Genomic DNA, 22,064 nt, shown 5'->3' on the forward strand with positions numbered 1-22,064 from the left:
TCGTCTAAACTGCAGAATCTCAGAGATGGAAATGACCTCAAACGTCATCTGAACCAACCAGAGAGTATCTGAGAGTGACAAATAGTCTCCCCACCTTCACTTGAAGGCCAATCCTTCAAATGCCCAAATATAATTATTATGTCTCACCACTATCTACCCTGTCCAGATCTTCCTATTCTCTAAACCAAGGGTTCTCAAACTACGGCCCACTGAGGACATTTATGCAGTCCGCCAGGTTATGGCAAATGGGCTGAGGGGCGGAGACAGAGTATGAGTTTTTGTTTTCACTATAGTCCGGCCCTCCAACAGTCTGTGGGACAGTGAACTGGCCCCCTATTTAAAAAGTTTGAGGACCACTGTGTCTAAACTATCCATCTCCAAGTCTGCATCTCTAGTCACCTTCTTCTAGACAGGTTTGAGGCTTTCTAAAATGAACCACTCAGGAGTGAGATGTAAAAGTAGTCTTACCAGAGAAAAATGATGTTATCAGCTCCCTTTTCTGGACCCTATGCCTCTCCATGGAGTCTAAGATAACATGAGTTTTTTGGGGAGTTGGGAAGCAATGTGTCATACTATGGCTTCACTGAGCCATAAAAATTCCAGATCTTTTTCAGATGGAACTGCTGTCTAGCTATACCTTCTCATCTCCTGAACTTGTAAGGTTTTACTCTTTATGAATACAGGTTTTAGTCTACTTCAGAAAAGCTTTCTGAAGCAAAGATTTTTTTTAATGACAAAAATTTTAGTGGGGGAAAGAAAAAGGAGAAAAAAAAGAAAATAGCTACTGATGTCAACTATCCCACCCTTTATACCATAATATTTATTATAGCCAGGTTAAAAAAATTATCACAATCACACAAAATCCTTTCATAGAACTTTAAAACTCAGGTTACTGAAACTTTTTTTTAAAGCTTGCCACATAAGACATTAGCTGCTCTTACCCCAAAGTGCTGATAAATCCATTTGTGGATCCCTCTGCATACAGAGAACAAATGTCTCCAATATGCAGAAAACTAGACATCTTGTCAGACATGTTTTACTCGAGGATCCTAGAAAAAGAAAAAAATATTCAATGATTAGAAAGCTAGAAATGCTTTTGAGGGAAAATGTCACTGGAAGGCATTTGGTACCCCGGTTTTTCCAAAATGGTTGATTTCTAAGTCTCAATCAACTGTTGATAGGCAAGGAGTTTATTAAGGGGTTAAGTGAAACACATGCAGCAAAAACAGTTTCTAAAATTAAATTCATTTTCAATACTCTCCAACAGTGATCTGCTTCCTTCTTGATAAAAGTCACACCTGAAGCAAGCAATTTGAGACTTCTCAGCAATCTATAGTAGATATAAATAAAGAGCCTACAAGGAACTCAGCTAAGACTTAGGGGTGATTAAGGAGTCAGAGCACTGACTTATGAAATATATTAACATATTCACTCCACCTCAGGGAATATTCAGAGAGCAGGGAAAGCCTTGAAGAAAAATCATGTGCTGCAATTTCGAAGATACATAGTCCCAGGTATGGAATAAAGTGGATGAAGTTAAAAGAGAGACAGAATTTCTCTTGAAAGCTCTTCCTGCATATAAAGTCTTGGGAAGTGCCAGAATTTGGCAGAGTATTGGGTTCAAATTCTGAATCCTACCTCGAATGATTATTAGCTGAGTGATTATGGGCAAAACACCCTCCTTTAAATCCTAGTTTTCATATCTGTAAAATAATTAGAATTGATGGATTCCTTCAAGACTCAGCTCAAATACTGCTTTCTCCCAGCTAGCAGCTTCCCTTTTACATTATTTTGGCTATGGACTCTGCACACTGCATGTTTTCTGTTTATACCTTCAATATTCGCATTTATGGACATATTGTTTCCCTCATCAGAATAGAACCTCCTCGGGGACTGGTATGCTTTTGCTTTTGCTTTTTGGCCCCAGTGCTTAGCACAATATTTGGAACATAGTAAATAAATCTCTACATGCTTACTTTTTGACTGACTAAATGGCTTTGGATTTCTCCTTCAGCTCTAAGACACACAGCCCTCCCTTGCTTAAATCAAGTCCATCTGCATGTCAGGGCATCAACTCCCCAATGTCATGGTCCTCTTTGAAAGCAAGGGAAAAAACAACCTTTGTGAGTAGGAATGGGAGCTGCCCCACTGGGGACCCAACTAGAACCAGCCAGTTTGACAACATAGCTCCATTTCTTTCTTTTTTTTCCCTTTTCCTTCCTTCAGTCCACAAAGGGTATATTATACCTTACCTATTGGTGCTCAGCTCAAAGAAATGTAAATTTTGATCACAGAAACATCACAAGATATATTGGGGTTTAAGGACTAGGACCAAGCTTTAAACCCAAATCACTCAGACTCGAGGTGATTAGCCAACAACAGATCCAAGGGATTGGCTCAAAGTGACTGTAAATGGTGATTGGTTCTGTTTTTTGGTCAGAAACTATGAGGGTCTTCCCCTCCCTGGATATCAAGGATTGGGCATCTCTTCAGTCAAACTGAGTCCTGATAAAGACCTTAGCTTTTAAAGCTTTTTTAAAAGCTTTTTTAAGGCCAAAGTTTCCCACTGCATCAGGGCCATCCCCACTCATCCTGATCTATATCTGGCCAATAAACCCAGATGGTTCCTGTGGGGAAAGTGAGGCAAGTGAGCTTGTACAGCCCTCCCTCACTTAAATCCAATTCATCTGCATGTCATGGAGATGTCATGTTCCTCTTCAAGAATGAAGGACAAAATAGCTCCAAGATTTTATGAACAGGACTTCACTGAACAAGCAAGTCAAAGCTGTAGGTTTCCTCTACCTCCATCGTCCCCATTTAATCATGTGAAAATACTTTGCTCCCCAAGGACCCTACACACACACATATACACACAAACCCCAAAGAGAAATATAAACAGAAATACTGGCATGAGTCATCATAACAGCTTTCATCAGAAGGATAAATATTTAGAAGTGGCAGTTATGTTATAAGGGCCATATTGATGATGTTTTTAAAAACAGAATTGTGTGTAGGAAGCCAGTGCATAAGCAGGTGAGGCTTATAACCAATCATCAAATATTACCCAAGGTGTTCAGGATGATTAAGGACTTCTCTCTCATCTTCCTTGCTCTAGTTCCTGACTTCAAATTCATTTTTCTGTCTATTTATTAGCACCTTCTGGAAACCAGAAATAATTTAAGTACACAAAATTTGTAAAAGGCCAAGATGATTGAAATAGAGTATAAAAATATTTTCACTCTTAACTGGCTTTCTAGAGTCAAGTTTTCTTCGAAGAGGGATTACTTCACTTTCTGTAACCAGAAAGAATAGAGGCCAGCCTCTCATATTTCTAGAAAAAAATGTTACAAATCAATTATGGAAACATTCCTACTTTTATGATGGAGGAAAAAAAGAAGAAAGGGAGAAAAAAAAAACTATTATTTCAATAATCCAATCCTGACACTGCAAGAGGGATAAACAACATTTCATCAGGCATGAATTTGTTTATAAAGAGAGGGAATAACAATGAATACATAACAAGGCTTTAAACAATAGTTTATGGACACTTGGGAAATGAGAATAGATATGCAAGTAATGGACAGAAAGAACAATCCACCAAACATTTGTTCTCTTCAGTATCATGTATTTTTATCCTATGTAATCTTAACTATATTTTTATGAGCTGAAGGTAAGCCAATTGGTTTAAGCAACATAAGTATATTTCCCCTTTCTGATAATGTATTCCAAATAAAGTCACTTGGTAGTCATTGCTTATCTTAGTATGAACTTGGGTTTATTTTGGAAGGTTTAGGGCTTATTCACTGATAATCAGAATACTTTTAAGTCCAATAATCAGATGAAAATTTCTGAGGAAAAATAAAATTGCTTTTACATATTTTAAACCGCATAAAAGGCCATCAAGAGTTGTTGAATGGGAGATCAGAGCCCATAAAACCACAGACTTGGAGGAAATCTCAAGACCACATAGGAAAAACCAGGAGCTAAACCAGATCCCCTATTTCAGCTTCTGTTGTAAGACCTCCAATGGAAGGGACAGAGAAAAGGGTGTTGTCCCTCCCAAGGAAAGAGCTCCAATTATTAGGAAATAATTTTTCACACTCAAACAACATATGCCTCTTCTCAGCTTCCATCCATTGCTCTTTTTTTTTTTAATAATAGTTTTTATTTACCAGATATATGCATGGGTAATTTTACAGCATTGACAATTGCCAAACCTTTTGTTCCAATTTTTCCCCTCCTTCCTCTCCGCCCCAGATGGCAGGTTGACCAATACATGTTAAATATATTAAAGTATAAATTAAATACAATATATGTATACATGTCCAAACAGTTATTTTGCTGTACAAAAAGAATCAGACTTTGAATATCCATTGCTCTTAACACTGCCTCTGGGGACCCAAGAAGATGGAAGCTTTTCTATGAGAAAAGCCACCTATCATTGTAGACCCCAATTTGAAAACTGACCATTGGACCTCTATGTCTCTCCTTCCCCTCAGAGGAGCTCCTGAAAATGTCTGTCTAGCCCTTAGGGAAAATGAGCTGGGAGAGAGCAGGTTATATTTACTTCCCTTCAAAACTGTCACTATCACCAGGTAGGCAGAGCCAAAATCCTACAGTTCTTTGCAGAAGGAGAAATGAACTTAGAAAGAAGTGTTTCTGAACAACCTGGTTGTGACACGGGGGCTGTTCTGCTGGACAAACTGGTAACCTACACCATCCTTCCCAAATATTCCTTGGAGCCTGGGATATTTGTTTTGTTTGTGGGTGAAAGGTTGTCATCAAAAAGTTTCTCAGTTACAAATTGTTATTGCTAACCATTTAAGTGTAAATAATAAATGTCATTTATGTTCCTTTTTTTTTCTCCAGTTTTCCTAAAACTAGAGAGACTGGTCCACCCACTACAGTTTATGATGGGTGGGTAGTCAGCTAGGAAATTTGCCAGGGGCCACAGTTTAAAAAAAAAAAAAGAACACCTACACAAAACAGTTTTTTGTTTTTTGGTTTTTTTTAATTCCACTTTTCCCAGGGGTCTCTAGCAACAATTAAACTAACAAAGGATTACGTTAAAGGCTTCCTGGTAATCCTGGAAGCTTCCAATGGCTTCCCCATTAATTAAGCATTAGTGACCTGGAGAATGCCTTATTCCATCATTCCCTTGGAAGGAAACAAAGCTCTGTAAAGTCAACAAATAGGGAGGGCATCTAGGGCGAGGAGGGGTGGGGGAGGAGGAAAGTCTAGGAGTGATGGGCCTAGCAGACTGCTCATCTGGAAAGTTTCCTGTTGTTAAGAGGGCTTGGGAGAGCCTGCTTTTTTATCTGATCTTGTACCATTTGTGCCTGCAGACAACTTCCGGCCAGTCTCACACTATGCTCCAGTTGCAATCCACTCTCCGAAGAGAAACACTAGGGGACCCCCAAGAGGAAAGCCAGATGTGCTAACCTGCTGAGGCTGCAGTTACCACAAATTTATTGCCACTCTCTGGGCTTTCAAATCCACCTGGGATAGCTGGACACTCATGGGCTCCAGCAGCTTCAAGACAATAGGGGAAAGTCATTTTTTCCTCTGAGATTTTCGCTTTTTCAGAAGATTAAATAGGCTTGTGAGAGATTATAGTGCTTCAGAATTGATATTCATTAAGGCAACAAGCTCAGTGATTAAAAGCTAGTTGAATGTCACAGCAAGTAAACTGAGGAATAAACCTGGCAACATAGCTATCTTCCTCACAAAGAGATAGGTTAATTTAAAATTCAGGAAGATCCAAATCTCAAATGGATTTGCCATCTCATCAATCTGGAGAGCTCGAACCAATGACACAGATCGTAACTCATCCTTGTGTGTTTTCCCCACATCTTCCCACAATGGGTCCATCCAATAAAGCAACAGTCCTCCTAAAGCTCAACACTGTGAGGCACTGGTGAAACACTCTACTCTGGGTGTCCACCTCGCATCCCTCCCTTGTGCCACCTGAACAACTCATCTTATCTTTCCGGGGTACAATTAATCCCTAAATGATATCCTTTTTACTACTGTCTGTTGATAACAGTTCCTTATTAGTGATATGTTGCAGCTGGTTCACACCCATAGTTCTCTGCATGATGTTCATCTCCAATTCAAAGGCTGTGGTGTCCCAGGTCTCACTGACATATAGCAATACTTGTAAAATGTCTGAATTGAAAAGAAGGTCCTGGCCCAGATAGACTTACATGAAGTGATGCTAAGTGAAGAACCAAGAGAACATTGTACATAGCAACAAGATTATGCGATGATTAACTCTGATGGACGAGGCTTTTTCAACACTTAAGTGATTCAGGCCAGTTCCAATGGTCTGGTGATGGAGAGAGCCATCTGCACCCAGAAAAAAGGACTGGGGGTGACTTAATGTGGATCATAACATATTATTTTTGCCTTTTTTGTTGTTTGCTTGCTTTTTGTTTTCTCCTTTTTTTCCTTTTTGACTTGATTTTTCTTGTGTAGCATGACAATTGTTGGAAATATGTGTAGAATTGCACATGTTTAACATACATTGGATTATTTGCCATCTAAGGGAAGAGGTGGAGGAAGGAAGGGAAACATTTTTGGAACACAAGGCTTTGCAAGGGTAAATGCTGAAAAATTATCTGTGCATATGCTTTGAAAATAAAAAGCTTTAATTTAAAAAAAAATGGGCCTGCATAGCTAGATGGTACAGTAGACAGAGCACAAACCCTGGAGTCAGGAGAACCTGACTTCAGGTCCTACCTCCGCCACTTGCCACTTACTAGCTGTGTGACCCTGAGAAAGTCACTTAACCCCAATTGCTTCACAAAAAAATAATAATAATAAAACAAGAAAAGATGGACCTTTATTGTTGTGAAAAGTTGAGTCAATAAGGGAGTTTTATAATCTCTTAAAATCAATTTAGTCTACTCTCCTATTCCGTTTCAGCTCTAGGTCCTACTTACTATTGATCAGTATTGCCTGTTCCAGATACATTGGAAAGCTTTGCAGGGTGTTCATTCAAATAAATGTTGAATTTGGACAATAAACCACTCTACTTCATTCAGTTAATCTTCTGAGTAATTACAGAGCTTTTGTATAAGGCTCTACACTATCTTGGAGTTTGATTCATTCAGTATAATATCATCTGCAAAGAAATGAATATCTGGAATTCTTCTCCATCCTTCTCAAGCTAAACCTCATGCCTGATTTCCTCCATGTGTGAGTGTATACCTTCTTCTTTTATGCCTTACCTGATCTTTAGGTCACAGATGTTGCAACATCTTCCAAAGGGACTTGAATTATCTTGATGTACAGTTGGGAGTTAATTTGTGATAATGGAACCTGATAAGGCAACTTTTGTTCTATGCAGTGGAATTCTTACTCTGTAATCAACAAGTAATAGAGACAAAGGGCTCTAAAGTTTTCTACATCTTTCAGTCAATTTTGAGATACTAAATAGGTAGTCAACTATTGAATATCATTGCAAAAGGCTGTTTCTAAGACTCTTATTAAGATGCCCTCAATTTTTGCACAGAAATGACCTCCGTGATGATTTTATAAAAATGAAATATAGGCGTTAGAGGTTAACAGTCATTTTCTTGGTCACTTGTTTTTGTTATAAATAAGGCCCAAGGTATTTTCTCCCCACATATTCAATATCTTCTCTTCCTTTAGATATCTTATAAATTGGTTGCACAATGCCCCAACAATTGTATTCCTCTAGTGGTGATCTCCTTTATATAAGTTTGATCCAGGTCAGATGCTTTCCCCATCTTTGTTTTCTGCAGTACCACTTCTTCTTCTTCTAACTGTGGTGGTATGATCTAAGAGTGGTGGTTTGATGAAGAAAATGATTTATTGTAATAGTGTTTGAGCTCCTTTTTCTTATTTTTCTTCTGTTTATGGGCTTCTTTCCATTTTCATCTATGAATGTCCTTGGGATACCTTGGATATCTTGCCAACCTTTGTTTGGACTGGTTTTTCCCTCCACTCATCACTCTACTTTATGAGATAATACTGCCCATAGCCTTCCATCACCCTTTTCCTCAAACATTTATATCCTAACATGGTATTGTCTTTGGCAGTTATCTTTCTCCATTTAGTGAATAAATCAAGTATTTCTTGACTAAGGAGCTTTTTGGACTTCTATGACCTCCTTTTGTAGCAATTAATTTATATTAGTCTGATCTATGAATTAAATTATTATGTCAATTCAATGTTTATTATCCTTGTCATAGTAAAATTTATAATTTGTTTAACAAATTCAGGATTAAATCTTAATAATTACATAACAATATAATTTTTTTCATCTTTTTATTATAAATGTTGATCTTTGCTTTAGGGGTCAGTTGTCTGATGTGGCAAAGATAGCTAGCACAAGGATATTCACATGTTGCATGTTGATAAGTCTTTTCTTCTTTATTAAAAATGGTTACTTTCATTTTTAAAGATGTTATTTGATGCTGGCCAGGTCTGGCACTTCCTAATTCTTTTCTTAGAGCAAAGCATTCACAATGTGGAAGATGAGACATCTAATAATATTGATGCATTAAGATGATTAGTTGAATAGTAAAAAGGCAGGTAGACAAGTCTTTGGTTTTTCTCATTTTTTTCTCCTGTACCAGATTTTCTCACATTTTTCTTCCCACCTTTGGACTGAAGTCCCCACATAGCAGAGTAAACTTTTTTTTTTTTTGGCCATGGTGACCCATGCCACAAAATTTGATGAGTGGATTGAAAACTCAGAAAATTTTCTGACATGAAACTTACTAAACTTTCCAGCAACCATATCATATGCTGAGCTTATGAATCACTCAAACATCTAGTTCTTTTTCATATAAACTGTCATTCTGTTAACTTTTGCACTGTACCTACTGATTAATACAAGAGTCTATTCTTGAGATATCTGGTCAGAATCTTAAAGTTTATAGAGTCAGTTGGTATAATATAATGCCTGGCCTGGGACCCAAGCTACACAAGATGCCTGGGATCAGCGGGGAAGGCAGTACCCACTGGCAGCCATCTGCCACCTCCATCATTCCCCAATTATAAACTCAGTCCTAACCTTTTCTGCCCTCCCTTTGCACTGGGACCTTTAATTTCCCATTTACCTTAGCTCTCTTTTCCCCATATTTCTTTCATCTTCTGGTACTCACTGACAGTTTTTTCCTGACAATATCTTAGATCTTGGCACCTTCTCCAAAGCTAATATGCTCCTTATTCCATGACCTCTGACAAGAAGAGCTGGGAAGAAGACTTGGCTTATTTCTTTCTTGACACTACCATAAAATTTTTATAGTTCTTTGCTAGAATTCCCTTTGTCCTTATCACATTCTTCTTTCTATTACACTTTTGGGGATCAAATAACTTCTCCAGATCCCTTGAATATTAGAGAAGAATATTAGACAGACAAGTACTGTTCTGTTTTTCATCTTTGTATCTCTATCCCCAACAATTAGCATTATACCTTGTATATAAGAGGTTATTAATAAATGTTTACTAAGTTGGATATGGATATAGAAGATGGAAAATTACAACGAAGGCTTACTTATACATCCCAAAGTATTTCTGAGCAAAATGATGATAGGAATGAATTTATTCCACACCCTTATCATTGGAAAGTTCACCAATTACAAGCTCAGCAGTGTGGCTAAAGAATGTAAATGAAAACGTACATTTTTGAAAATTAAAAATTGCCTTCAATATAGCTAGTCTACTTTGGGCGCACTTCAAAATTATGAATCTATATCTAAGTACTCAAAAGCTTTTACACTTAACTTGAAGATCTCTCTCTACTCAATTTCCTGTCTCCTTCATTCATGCTGCCATAGCTAGAATAGCCGAATAGGATAAATAAAGGAAAACCCTCAATAATAAAGGTCTGAGGAATGAAAAAAGGTTGGCATTCTAACAAGAGATCATATTTAAGGTCCTTTTACTCTAGAGTACCCAAACACAAAACCCAAGGCAGGTAAACTCAAATTCAGCACTCATAATATTACAGAGTTGGCAGGAATTTCAGAGGCCATTTAGTACATTTATAAATGGAAAATAATCCTCATTAAACATGGGAAACCAATGTTCATCTGACTTTTTTTTTTGAAGACTTTCAAAAAAGGGAGTTGTGTACAACTCCCCATGACCCTATCTGGAGTTTTCTTGGTAGAGATACTGGAATCCTTTGCTTTTTACTTCTCCATCCATTTCACAGATGAGAAAACTGAGGCAAACAGTTAAGTGACTTGCCCACAGGCTGGATATGAACTCATGAAGATGAGTCTTCTTGACTTCAATCCTGATGTAGTATCTACCTACTACATCACCTAGCTGCCCCATTTCATCCCCAAACAGTTAACTCTACTTTGTTGAACAGCTTTGTTGAGTTTTTCCTTATCTTTACAACTTTACAACTTTTTACATTATTATATATTATATATAAATCATATATATATATAATATATAAATTAATAATTTATAATAATTTTTACCACTAAGCCCCCTTACCCCCCCTTACTACTTTACTCATTACTCTATTCTTGCTGTCCAGGACCCTACAAGTTGGAATTTTCTTCCACACGGCAGCCTTTAAAATCTTTGAAAAGAGCTACTGGCTTACCTGAGCCTTCTTTTTTCCAGGATAAATATTCCCAAGTTCCTTGAATTGATCCTCCCTCAGATGGAGTGGATTCAAGGGCCTTCACCTTTCTGGCTGCCCTCCTCTACACACTCTGAAGTACATTAATCTGTTTTCTAAACTGTGGGGCCCAAACATGAACATAATACTCCAGATAGAGTCTAAAGGCCAGGGTAATATCACTTCCTTATTTTCTCTGCAGCTTAAGATCAAATTGATTTTTTGGCTACTCTATAGAACACTGTTTATCCATGAGAATGAAATCCAATAATAATCCTAGATCTTTTTCACAGAAACTACTGTTCTATGACTTCTGCCTTGTACCTGAAAGGTTAAGTTTTTGAACTCAAGTAAAAGAATTTACATTTGTGCCTACTGAAATTGACCTCATTCACCAGATGGCAAAGACTTTGATGGCCTCCCTAAGGCCAGAAGCTTTGATCTGAAGATCACAGAGACTCTCACTAACATTGCTAGGAGAGAGAACCTTGGGACAACATCAATAATGGCCTCTAGGGAGAGTTCAGTCTATTTGATGGTATTTGACTTTGTTGCCCACTTTGGGGTGTCAAACAGGAGGTAGAGGGGCAAGAGTGACACACAAATGAATGTGTGCCCAACAGAATGGGGTGAATTGAGGCCGACATCAGTCTGTATGGCAGCAGGCATTGGAGGGAATGGGGAAAAAATCCCAGTGAGCAATTCTGGTCTTTCACCTCCCATTGCAAACAACTATATTTTACTTAAATGTTTGTTTGAGTGTTCGTGTTATTTGACAATGTCAACACAACTTGTTTAGCAAATTGTTCTCTATATTCATCACATATGACACGACCTGCCATCTCCATGCCTTCACACTAGCCTTCCTCCTGGAATGTCTTCTCTTCACCTCAATCCCACAGAGTCCATCTTTTCCTTTAAGATTTACTCCAAACATCACCTTCCACATGAAGCCTCTTCCTGATTCTCCCAAGTAACAGTGACTGACTTCCCTAACTATAATGCACTTAACTACCTTGTATTTAATCCGAATGTGCTTGTGTGCTTATATATCTACATATCTAAATATGTAGATATAAAATGTGTATATGTATGTATACTTATATATTTCTATATACATATGTATATCTTTATACACACACATGTATGTATATGCATTTTGTCTTCCAGAATCAGGATTGTTTCATTCTTTGTCTCTGTATCCCAGCATCTATCTGGCACACTGCCTGATATGTAGTCAATATTTAATAAATACTTGTTGATTGATAATAATTATTTATTGTGAGTTTGGCTAAGTCTATAAATTTGGGTTTTGAGAATGAGAGGGGAAAGCTAGAAAATAGAAGAAAAGGTATTGCTAATTTTTCTCTGGAGTGGGAATTGAAGAAATTTTCTGTGGTTTTAGTATTGGACAAGATTATTCCATAGCCACCCACTAGCCTGCCTTGGAACTTAGAGGAATAAAGAATCAATAAATAAGGAGGCAGTACCGAGTAATGTGGTAGCTTAGTGACATCAAACTCAGATCAGTGACATCAAACTCTTAACAACAATGGATCCATGCCGACCATTATGATTTAGAAAACCACAAATTAACATTATCAACATTGTACTATATTTTCATTTATTTTTGTAATTTTCTAATAACATTTTAATCTGGTTCTGGCCCTATCTGGGTGTTTTGCTGGTTGCCCGAAGCCCATGTTTGAAATCTCTGCCCTACATTGTATACTTACATCCTAAAAGGTGCTAAATTATATTTAACACAGTGCCAAGATCTTCTGGATCCTGACCATGAATCCAGTGCACTGGCTCCCCTCAAAGCTTTGTATCACCCACAAATCTGGTAAGCATGACATTTTTTATCCAAGCGTTTTTATCCAAGTCATTAATAAAAGTATAAAATAATATAGGGCCAAGCACAGATATCTGAGGCAGTCTACCAGAGACTTTGTCAAGCTGACATTTAAGAATTAATGACTATACTGATTCTAGTCTTTCAACCAAATATATCTAATTGCATAATTATCTAACCCACATCTTTCTACCTTTTCCATAACAATAAGATGAAATTCTTATCAAATGCCTAATGTTTAAATATGGCATTTTTTGATCATCTGTTTAAATTAACAACCTTGTCAAGAAAGGAAGTAAGCTTCATCTAGTCCAACCTTTTCTTGACAAATGCAGGTTAGCCCTGTAATCACCACTTCCTTTTCTAGATGTTCCCTGCTGTTTACTGAATTTTCTAAGAAAATCAGAGAAATATATACTTTGCAGAGTCTACTCTCTTCTTTTTTCTGAAAATCTAGATACAAGCCCTTTTTTAGTACCTTTCAGATCTCTCCCTTTCTCCACCATCTTTAAATTATGACTGACAAACAGCATCACTGAGTGATGACCAAACATAGTAAACTTAGCTCTTGCCAGCAATACAATGATCCAAGACAATTCCAAAAAATTCATAATGCCATCCACATCCAGATAAAGAACTGATAGACTCTAAATGCAGATCAAAGTACACTATTTTTACATTTTTTGTCATGGGTTTTTTCCTTTTGTTCTATTTTTTCTTCCACAACATGACTAATATGGAAATGTCTCACATGATTGCACATCTATAATCTATATCAAATTGCTTACCATTTTGAGGAAAGAGGAGGGAAGGGAGGAAGGGAGAAAATTTGGAACTCAAAATTATATTTTGAAAAAAATGTTAATACATTTACATGTAATTGGAAAAAAATACAATTTAAAAAAAAATTATGACTGACAATGAGTTCAAACAACTATATCCTCCAGTTCTTTCAGTCGTCAAAGATGTAGGTCATCTGAGCCAAATACCGTGAATGCATCTAGGGCTGCTAGCTGATCTCTTACTAAATGAAATAAAATATGTAAATCATTTGGCAAACCTTAAGGCCATATAGAAATGCTAGCCAATAATATTACCATCTCCTTAATTGTCTTATGTAACAACTCACTTTTAGCCAATATTGTTCTATCCTTTTTAGTCCAAAAGCCATTCTACTGGGTAAGAGAAAACAGAAGCAAAATAAGAACCGAGCAGCTCTGTCTCCTCTCTTTTGTCAAGGTCTCATCCCCTTTGAAATAGCCATCCCACACCTTCTTTGATCCTCCTTTCCCACCCAGGGAGGTGAAAACAATTTTTTTTCTGTTATTCCTTGCTTTTCTCACCAACTTCTCCTTCTAAGCTTTAGTACTCCCAACAGTCTTACAAGAACATGAATTTTACAGGTACTTTTGTATTTTTCCTCAATTACCTGCCCCCTTTTTTTTTTCTTTTTTATCATTCCAGATCTAAGTTTGGTGAATCCTCTGCCAAGCAATTCTATTTTATTTATACAAACTCTTATTTTTCCTTCTCATGGGAATTGTTTACTTTTCTTTCTTAAAAATGTAATTCTTCAGTGTTTCCTCTCTCTCTCTCTCTCTCTCCTGGGTTGACTCTCCTTAAAGAGTCTAATTTAGTTCATAAGACCCTACCCTAACTAGAGTTATAGAGGTAGTTCCTCTGATGGCTGTTAATAAAAACATTCAGAGAAATGACAATGATCTTCTGAATTTCTTCTGTTCCAGTGTTAAACTGGGCCAAAGACTTAAATCACACTGAAATTAAATGTTCATTTCATTGTATGAAACACAAACATTTTCACAAAAAGCTTTAAGGATGGAAAAGAATCCACTTATTGTAATTTTTTTAGTCTTTATTTTCCAGACACACATTGCACTCATTGTGTTAAATTAGGTTTTCTAAGATCTCCTCTTCCACCTACACAAAATTCAGATTTAAGAAGTTAGCAACCCCTGAAACTAAAGCTAAATTAGAATACTTAAAATTAACCCCAAGGTTACCCCAGGATTGCATAAGACCTTGGAGATTAATTCCAGTCAATTCAAAAACCATTTCTAGGAGCTCCAACTGCTGTCCCAATGTGCTACAGATAGGGCTTGTGACTTATGGACCTATGATTTCACTGGTGTAGGGAGAGATCCCAAGTGTGAAAGCTCCCTTTACAAAGATAGGTCAGCTCCTCTGCACTTATTTTGGAGAGTTACCCAGAGCAAGAAGAGGTTAAATGCTATGCCCACATTTACAAAACTAGTGTGGATCACAGCCAACACTTGAAATCAGGTCTTCCTGGCTTCAAGGCCAGCTCCCTCCCTACTACACCTCAGTGCTGCTAGGGAAACAAAGACAGAGAAAGACAACAGTCCCTGACTTCCAGAATGACACAAATAAGTACAAAATACTAAGGTTCAACTAGAACTAGGGGTTCTTACCAGGGGTCTGAGAAATGGGCTTTTTAAATATTTTGAAATATATTTTCAATTGCACATGTTCAACATATACTGGATTACTTGCCATCTAGGGGAGTGGGTAGAGGAAAAGGAGAGAAAAATTTGGAACACAAGGTTTTGCAAGGGTGAATGTTGAAAATTATTCATGCATACTTTTTTATAACTTTTTATTTACAAAACATATGGATGGGTAATTTTCCAATATTGACTCTTGCAAAATCTTCTGTTCCAAATTTTCCCCTCATTCCCCCCTTCCCCTAGATGGCAGGTAATCCAATATATGTCAAATATGTTGAAATGTATGTTAACTCCAATATATATATATATATATATATATACATATTTATATAGTTATCTTGCTACACAAGAAAAATCAGATTTAGAAAGAAAAAAATCTGAGAAGGAAAACAAAAAATGCAAGCAAACAGTTATATGTGCATGTTTTGAAAATAAAAAGCTTTAATAAAAAATTAAAATCTGCAAGAAAGAAATATATATTCAAATACAATATTCCCAGTATAGTTGCTTTCCATTACAATCTATGTATTTTTAGTATATTTAAATACCAAACTCACTCCACCTGATCCAACTCCTTCAATTTAAAATAAAACTAGAATCCAAAGAGATTAAGGTACCCAAAGTCCCACAGGCAATAAGAAACAGCCCCCCAATTGGGACCCCAGGTCTTTCACTTGAAGTCTCCCATTCCCCTCCACAACATTCTTCTGCTTCCTCCCATAAGGATGACAATGGGACTACACTGTGATACCCATCAAGTGACCTTGAATCTCCTGGTCCCTGAATTTTTACAAATGTACACAAAAAAAGCAAACCCTATTTGTTTATTTAAACATGGAATCACCTGGCTGCTCAAGCCTGACAGACTGACTTCCAGTAACCAGGCCACCATAAATAAACACCTTAAAATTAGGCAAAGCTAATCACAGTCATCAAGGACTAAAGATTCCCTAGGCATCCTGCTAACCCATTTCCTAATCACCCAGCTTCCAATGACTTTAACTGCTCAATTAACTCACAAGTGGCAGTTTTCTGGACATCCCTCAAGAGAAAAGGAAGAGGCTTTTTCCCAAGGCATCTTCTTATGGTAAAACTAGGTAAAGTCAAAGATCTGCTTTCTTAATTTCTCTGACAAGGATTCCATCACTAGGTCCAGTCCACTAATAAAAGGCATGAAATTTAAGTCCAACCTAAGTCTGTAGCAGGACAAAAAAAATGAATCTGCCATCAAAAAAAAATGGTAGAGAAGAATATCTGTACCCAATACTACAAACTCACATTAAAGGGAAAAATTTGTTTCTATGTTGATGTTTTCAGAAACTCACAAGAATTTTACAAAAATCAGGTAATAGTTATGTCCTGCACTGAAAGCTAGTTGGGAGTATGTTCCCATATGAAAAATACCACTATGAAATTAAATTCAATTTAGCAAATATTTCTCCGGCACTACAATGTGCAAAGCACTGAGAATAGAAACACATCTTTCTACCATTGGGCTGCTGGACTTTTCCCATTGTAAATGCCTGGCATGGTAAGGAGAAATAAATACTCATGAGAATAAATTTCACCTAGACATTAGATATCTGTCCACTCTCCATTATTTTGTAAAGAAAAGGCTCTTAGTCTCTGTTTTATTTTGTTTGGGAAAAGAGGAGGGTGTTGAGTCTTGGATTCATTGGCAGCAGGATGAATGAAATCTATGGATCACTTCTCCAAATAATGTTTGTAGGTACATAAAATACATAGGATTACAAAGTTAACCAATCATACAGAAATGTGGTGATTAATTTTTTTTTTCTTAAAACCAGTTTGTAAAATGCAAGCTAAGAGTCATTGGTATAAGATATAGAAAACATTATGAAGTTATCTGATCAACTGTGATTAAGATAAAAATGGGAACGATTATCTTAAGCTGCAAATGTGTAACTATATAAAATGGCCAGGGCCTCATTGCCTCTGGCTGTCAATTGGTTTTTGATATCCTAGATAGCAGCAGTATAAATATCTCACTTTCATAATTAATTATTATTAATTATTGTTTGGAATTATTGTTAATTATTGTTTGGAATTTTGTGAAAGACTTCATAAGGCAATTCAAATGGAATCTTGGGTTGGGAGCTAAAAAACTGATTCTGAATAATCCTTCCCTTCAGTAAATTAACTTGAACAAGTGACTTAATCTCTATGTTTCACTCTCCCTATTTGTCAAATGGGAACAATACTCACCCCTATTTATCTGCTTCACCAGGGTTGTTATGGGGAATAATTAGATAGAATGTCCATAAAACATCTGAACTTCTTGGAGAATGGATGAATATAAAAGCAAAATATTTATTTTAAAAAATCATTGGTATAAAGGACACCCCCAAATTGTCATTATTACATCAAAGAAAAAGAAAAGAAAAGAAAATCCTTCCTATCTTCTCATGATGGTCTGTAAGGCCATTTTCTAGATAGAGAATAGCTATAGGGATTAGAGTCCCTGCCATGTTTGCCAACATGCAATCTCTTTCCAAAGGATGCTCAAGGCTCACACAGTTCAAATGAAGAATTATATTAAGATTGAAGATTTATTCCCCTGAAACTCTCAGAACAAGCTGACAGCCTAATAAGCCTTCTTCCTCTATCATTTTTAAAAGAGAAAAGAAAAAAGAAAAGGAAAAAAAAAAGAGCCCCAAAAAGAAATGAAGAAAAGGTTGAAGGATCACAAATCTAAAACTGAAAGAGCTCTCACCAAGCAACTTGTCTAATTTTCCTCATTTTACAGATAAGAACAATGAGAACCGTTAAAGTACCCAAGGTCACAGAGGGAGCAAGTAGAAATGGAATCTGAACTCAGGTCCTATGACCTTCACGGCAAACCTTGAACTATATATACTCTGAAGCCCTAGGTTCCAGATCTGGCTCTGCCATTAGCTCACTATCTAACTTCAGCCTAATCATTTTCAATTCTCTAGACCCCAAAAGAGGAATTCTAAAACCCAAAGGGCTGAAGCCAGTTCCACTATAGCTCTGGGAACTGGGAATTCCCTACAACTCCTATATCCAGCCCTACAGAAATAGGGCTTTTTTTCCCCCATAAAAGCCCTACCTGAATATAAAATGAATCCCCCAATCTAGATCTCAGTTAAAAAAACTCAACCAACCATTCACTGCTCAACCAGCCAATGTGTGACAGCATTTCCTCTTGGCTTTTACTTTCCAACATTCGGTGAGTGACACAGGTTTGCCAAGTTCAGCTAGACCTGGCTCCAATTCCATACACTCTGCAAATGTAATTTTAAGGGAAGACAATCATCCAGGAGCCGCCCTCCAAATCAGGCATCAAGTGAGGGCTAAGGAACATCTGGGAAACCAGGAAGCAGCAAGGTGGCCCACCTCTCAGAAATCAGAAACAGACTCATTTCATGAACTCCCTACTTCACACTAGCTTACACTACATGCTGATGAACAAAGACCAAAATGCAACAGACCTTGCCTTTAGGTGGATTACACCCTTGGGCAGTATACAACGAATACCCAAATGAGGATCTATGAGGTAATCTAGGAAAGTGAGAACCCCAACGGAGGGGTCCAAGCAAGGCTTAATGCAGAAGTGAGCCTTGAAGGACACTATGGATTATAAAATAATATATCATATGCCTACAGAAACTTTGTGATTTAAGAACATTTAATCTGAGAATAAACAAAGCACAAGAGCATCTATTTGCTCTGGGGACAAGAATATAGTAATATAATATTTAATATAGTATCATATATGGTATAGTATATAATATTTAAGGGGAGAAAGCAGAGATAAGTAAGAAAATAAAACTCACTGCCTTGAACATGGAGTACTGCTTGTGGCACTGCCAGGCAAAGCCCAAGTCAAGCCCTGCCTCTTCAGTTTGCTGATTTTATGGCCCAAGACAGGGTATATTTTCTTGCTCAGTTTCCTCACCTTTAAAATGGGAATAGCAATACCTTTAGCATTTAATTTACAGCCTGCTTCAAGGAACAAATGGAAAGGTATGTCAAGTAAACCCTGTAAATGTCGGTTGTTAGTACTGGTTTTTTAACATCATTAAAATCATTATTATTATCATATTAAGCTACAGACAATCACAAAAAAAGTCCCTCTCAGGAGGTCACTGGGCCTCTTACCCCAAAATACATAGGTTAATATAACAACAAATGAGATAGTGAATACTAGTTCTAGCTTTTTTTTCTCTTTTTTTAAAAATTATCTTTATTCAATCAGTTGACTCTCATTTCACTACAGATCTCTCAATGTCTCTGGCTAACATTTCAAAACTTCCTCTAAGCAAAGATAATTGAAGATAGAATCTCCAATTTAGAATTTTCAAAGTAGACATTAGCAACAAGGCATTTTTGAATCTCTACCCTCTTTTACTACTGCTAGTTTCTAATCTGATCTGCAGTCACTAGACCATGCTTAGAAATTCAGATTACATCCACCACATGAAACCTATTCAATTCTGAATAGTAATTTTCCTCAAAGCAAAATAGTAAAATCATAAAATCCTGCTTTCATTTTCAAATTGGTACAAAAATAAATCATCAAAGCTTAAAGATTTAACTTTCTGCAATCCTACTAGATGAATGATCTTAAAACTACACACCTACAAAATGATTCCTTCATGTAGTAATTCCACAGCCTTCAAAAGTCAATGTCACTGTTTCCTCATCCAGAAAAGTACACGGTTGGATTAGATAACCTTCAAGGTTTCTAAATCTATTATTTTAAATTTTCACAATGTATATACACTAAAAAACAAAGATAAAACAAAAAATAAATGCTGTACAGATGATTCAAGTTACACTGATATCTACACAGGTGTAGTTTTATCTATAACAGGAATTATTTGTGTTCCTTTTCAGACCTCTCTTGACCTTGACTGCCAGCAAAACAGATCTCATTTACACTTTATTAGATTTCGTTCACCATTGCCAAATCATAAAAGTAACCTTTAAGATCATCAACTTCATCTCTCTCATTTCAAAGATTTGGAAAGTGAGACCCAGAGAGATAATGGGACTTTCCCAAAGTCATACAGTCTCTAACAGCAGCAAAGCCAAAACCAGTATCAAGGTCTCCTGATTTCCAGGTCAGGATTCTTCTGGAGCCAGGACAAAGGTAAGACCGATACACTGTATTACTATAAAAAATTAACAAGAAAAGGGAAAAAAAGGCAACCAAGCCAAAGTAGATATTATTGAAGGGAAAAAATACAGTTGTTAAGCTTGGATAAAGTTGGCGTTTTACATTAATCTGGATGTATAATTTCATCAGTGTGAAATAATCTAATAAAATGTACTATGTTCCTTGATGGTGTGGCCTTTTGACTTTGTATACTCAAGCACTATCACACAATGCTGTGTTATAGTAGAGGCTTTAATAAATGTTTATTTACTGATTCCACCCACTAACAAACTGTTCTACCCACTAATAGTGTCCAGGAGTTGTTTGGGAGCATCAAGAGGTTAAGTTGGTGTCTCTCCATGGTCACAGGCAGGACAACACTCAGTCCTCCCGCTATCTACTACATCATGAGACAAAGCCTTTGCATATACAAATTAATTAAACTCTATATGCAATAAGCAGCAGATATTTTTATACTCATTCAACAGAAGAGGAAATGAATACACACAGATGTTACCTGTTTTGCCCACTCAAAGAGAAAAGTCGATACTCAGCCCTCAAGACTTCCCTTCTCCCACTTCAGATAAGTAGAGTTATTACTAAGAGTAATGGTTTGTCATTTACATATCACTCCCACTGCTCTTTACTGTTTATAATAATGCCAGCCAAACAACATTCTCAAATGTTTCTTAAATCAGTTTCCTAACCTTATACGGGGTCTCGTAATTGGGGGGGAGGACACAAAATTATAATTTATTATCAGTAGAAGTTTGAATTGTATACCTATTTTATATGTCTATATGTCCATGATCACATAAAAAATTCTTGGGTAAAAAGAGATCAAAAGTGGAAAATGTTTAAGAAGCCCTGCTCTAGAGAACCTGTGCTACAAGACTATACAGTATACTTTCTGGCCACCATCTAGTTAGAAGCCCATGGCTTCTCAAGGTAACTGTTAAGATATGTTATGTCTACAACCTACAAATATATGTACATATATACATATATACGTAAATAAACACACATGCCCTAGAATGGACATATGACCACGATGTTCTGGCAAGACTCTTATGGTAATTGAAACTACAGAAATTAAGCCCTTTTGGAGTCCTGCACCTGGAACTGAATTTCCCTCTTCCTGAGAGAAATTCTGGGGAGATATGAGAGTCATAAGGGTGAGGTAATTTATCTATCAGTGGCAAGAGAAGACTAAGTCTACTAAGAGTGTTTTATGCTCTCATCTATGGCAGGTTCAGAGAATAGTACATGACAGGTGCTTCATAACTGCCCAGCTGAATAATACAAAGCTAGACACAGGAGGATGTGAAAGGCCTGTCTCTGGTATGGCAAGCTATCTAGGACAAAGTAGAATATCTGGATGATGCAAACAAATAGCTCCAATTAGAAGCAAAGATGTCGAGAAGCCCCAAGCCTTCATTCAGAACAAGATTCCCTCTCCCCTGTATGTTATTTCTTAACCATCTCTTAGAATCTTTTGTAACTATCTCATTCATAAGACCTTTACTGATTTAGGTTGTTCATGCTATTTTTCTCTGGAAATGGTAAACATCTGTATAGATTTGGGAAATATGAGGGACACAGTCAAAAAAGCACTGAATTTGGAGTCAGAGAATTCGGTTGCTATCCCTAACCACTTACTACCTCCTTGACCTTGGACAGGTAGCCAGCCCTTCACTTCCTTCACCTGAAAATGAAAATATTGGATTAGTTTGCCTTTAAGATCACTTCTGGCTCAAGAACAATCATTTATTTTTTTACATAAGATTTATGTTGGAAAGGTAGTGTGGCATAATGGACAGACTATTGGTCTTGGAATTAGGAAGGACCTAGTTTCAAATTCCAACTTTAATGCTCATTAGACATAGGACCCAGGGGCCCAAGGATCCACTTAAACTTTCTGAACCTAAGTTTCCACATTTGTAAATACAGTATTATAAGGCCTGC

At 36.9% G+C, this 22,064-nt stretch overlaps 1 protein-coding gene across 12 annotated transcripts in view; it reads right to left on the reverse strand.

Moving 5' to 3' along the window:
* The window catches only part of ITPR1 (inositol 1,4,5-trisphosphate receptor type 1), a 387,688-nt gene that overhangs the window by 359,840 nt on the left and 5,784 nt on the right, over positions 1-22,064 (reverse strand). For all 12 annotated transcript variants that reach the window (XM_074284052.1, XM_074284050.1, XM_074284045.1 and 9 more), the window contains exon 3: positions 942-1,049. In XM_074284052.1, coding sequence (XP_074140153.1) covers positions 942-1,033 — 92 coding nt within the window. In that variant the 5' untranslated portion in view covers positions 1,034-1,049. The remainder of the gene's footprint in view (positions 1-941; positions 1,050-22,064) is intronic.

This window comes from Sminthopsis crassicaudata, chromosome 1 (assembly GCF_048593235.1).
Source record: "Sminthopsis crassicaudata isolate SCR6 chromosome 1, ASM4859323v1, whole genome shotgun sequence".
In the NCBI taxonomy this organism is placed as follows: Eukaryota; Metazoa; Chordata; class Mammalia; order Dasyuromorphia; family Dasyuridae; genus Sminthopsis; species Sminthopsis crassicaudata.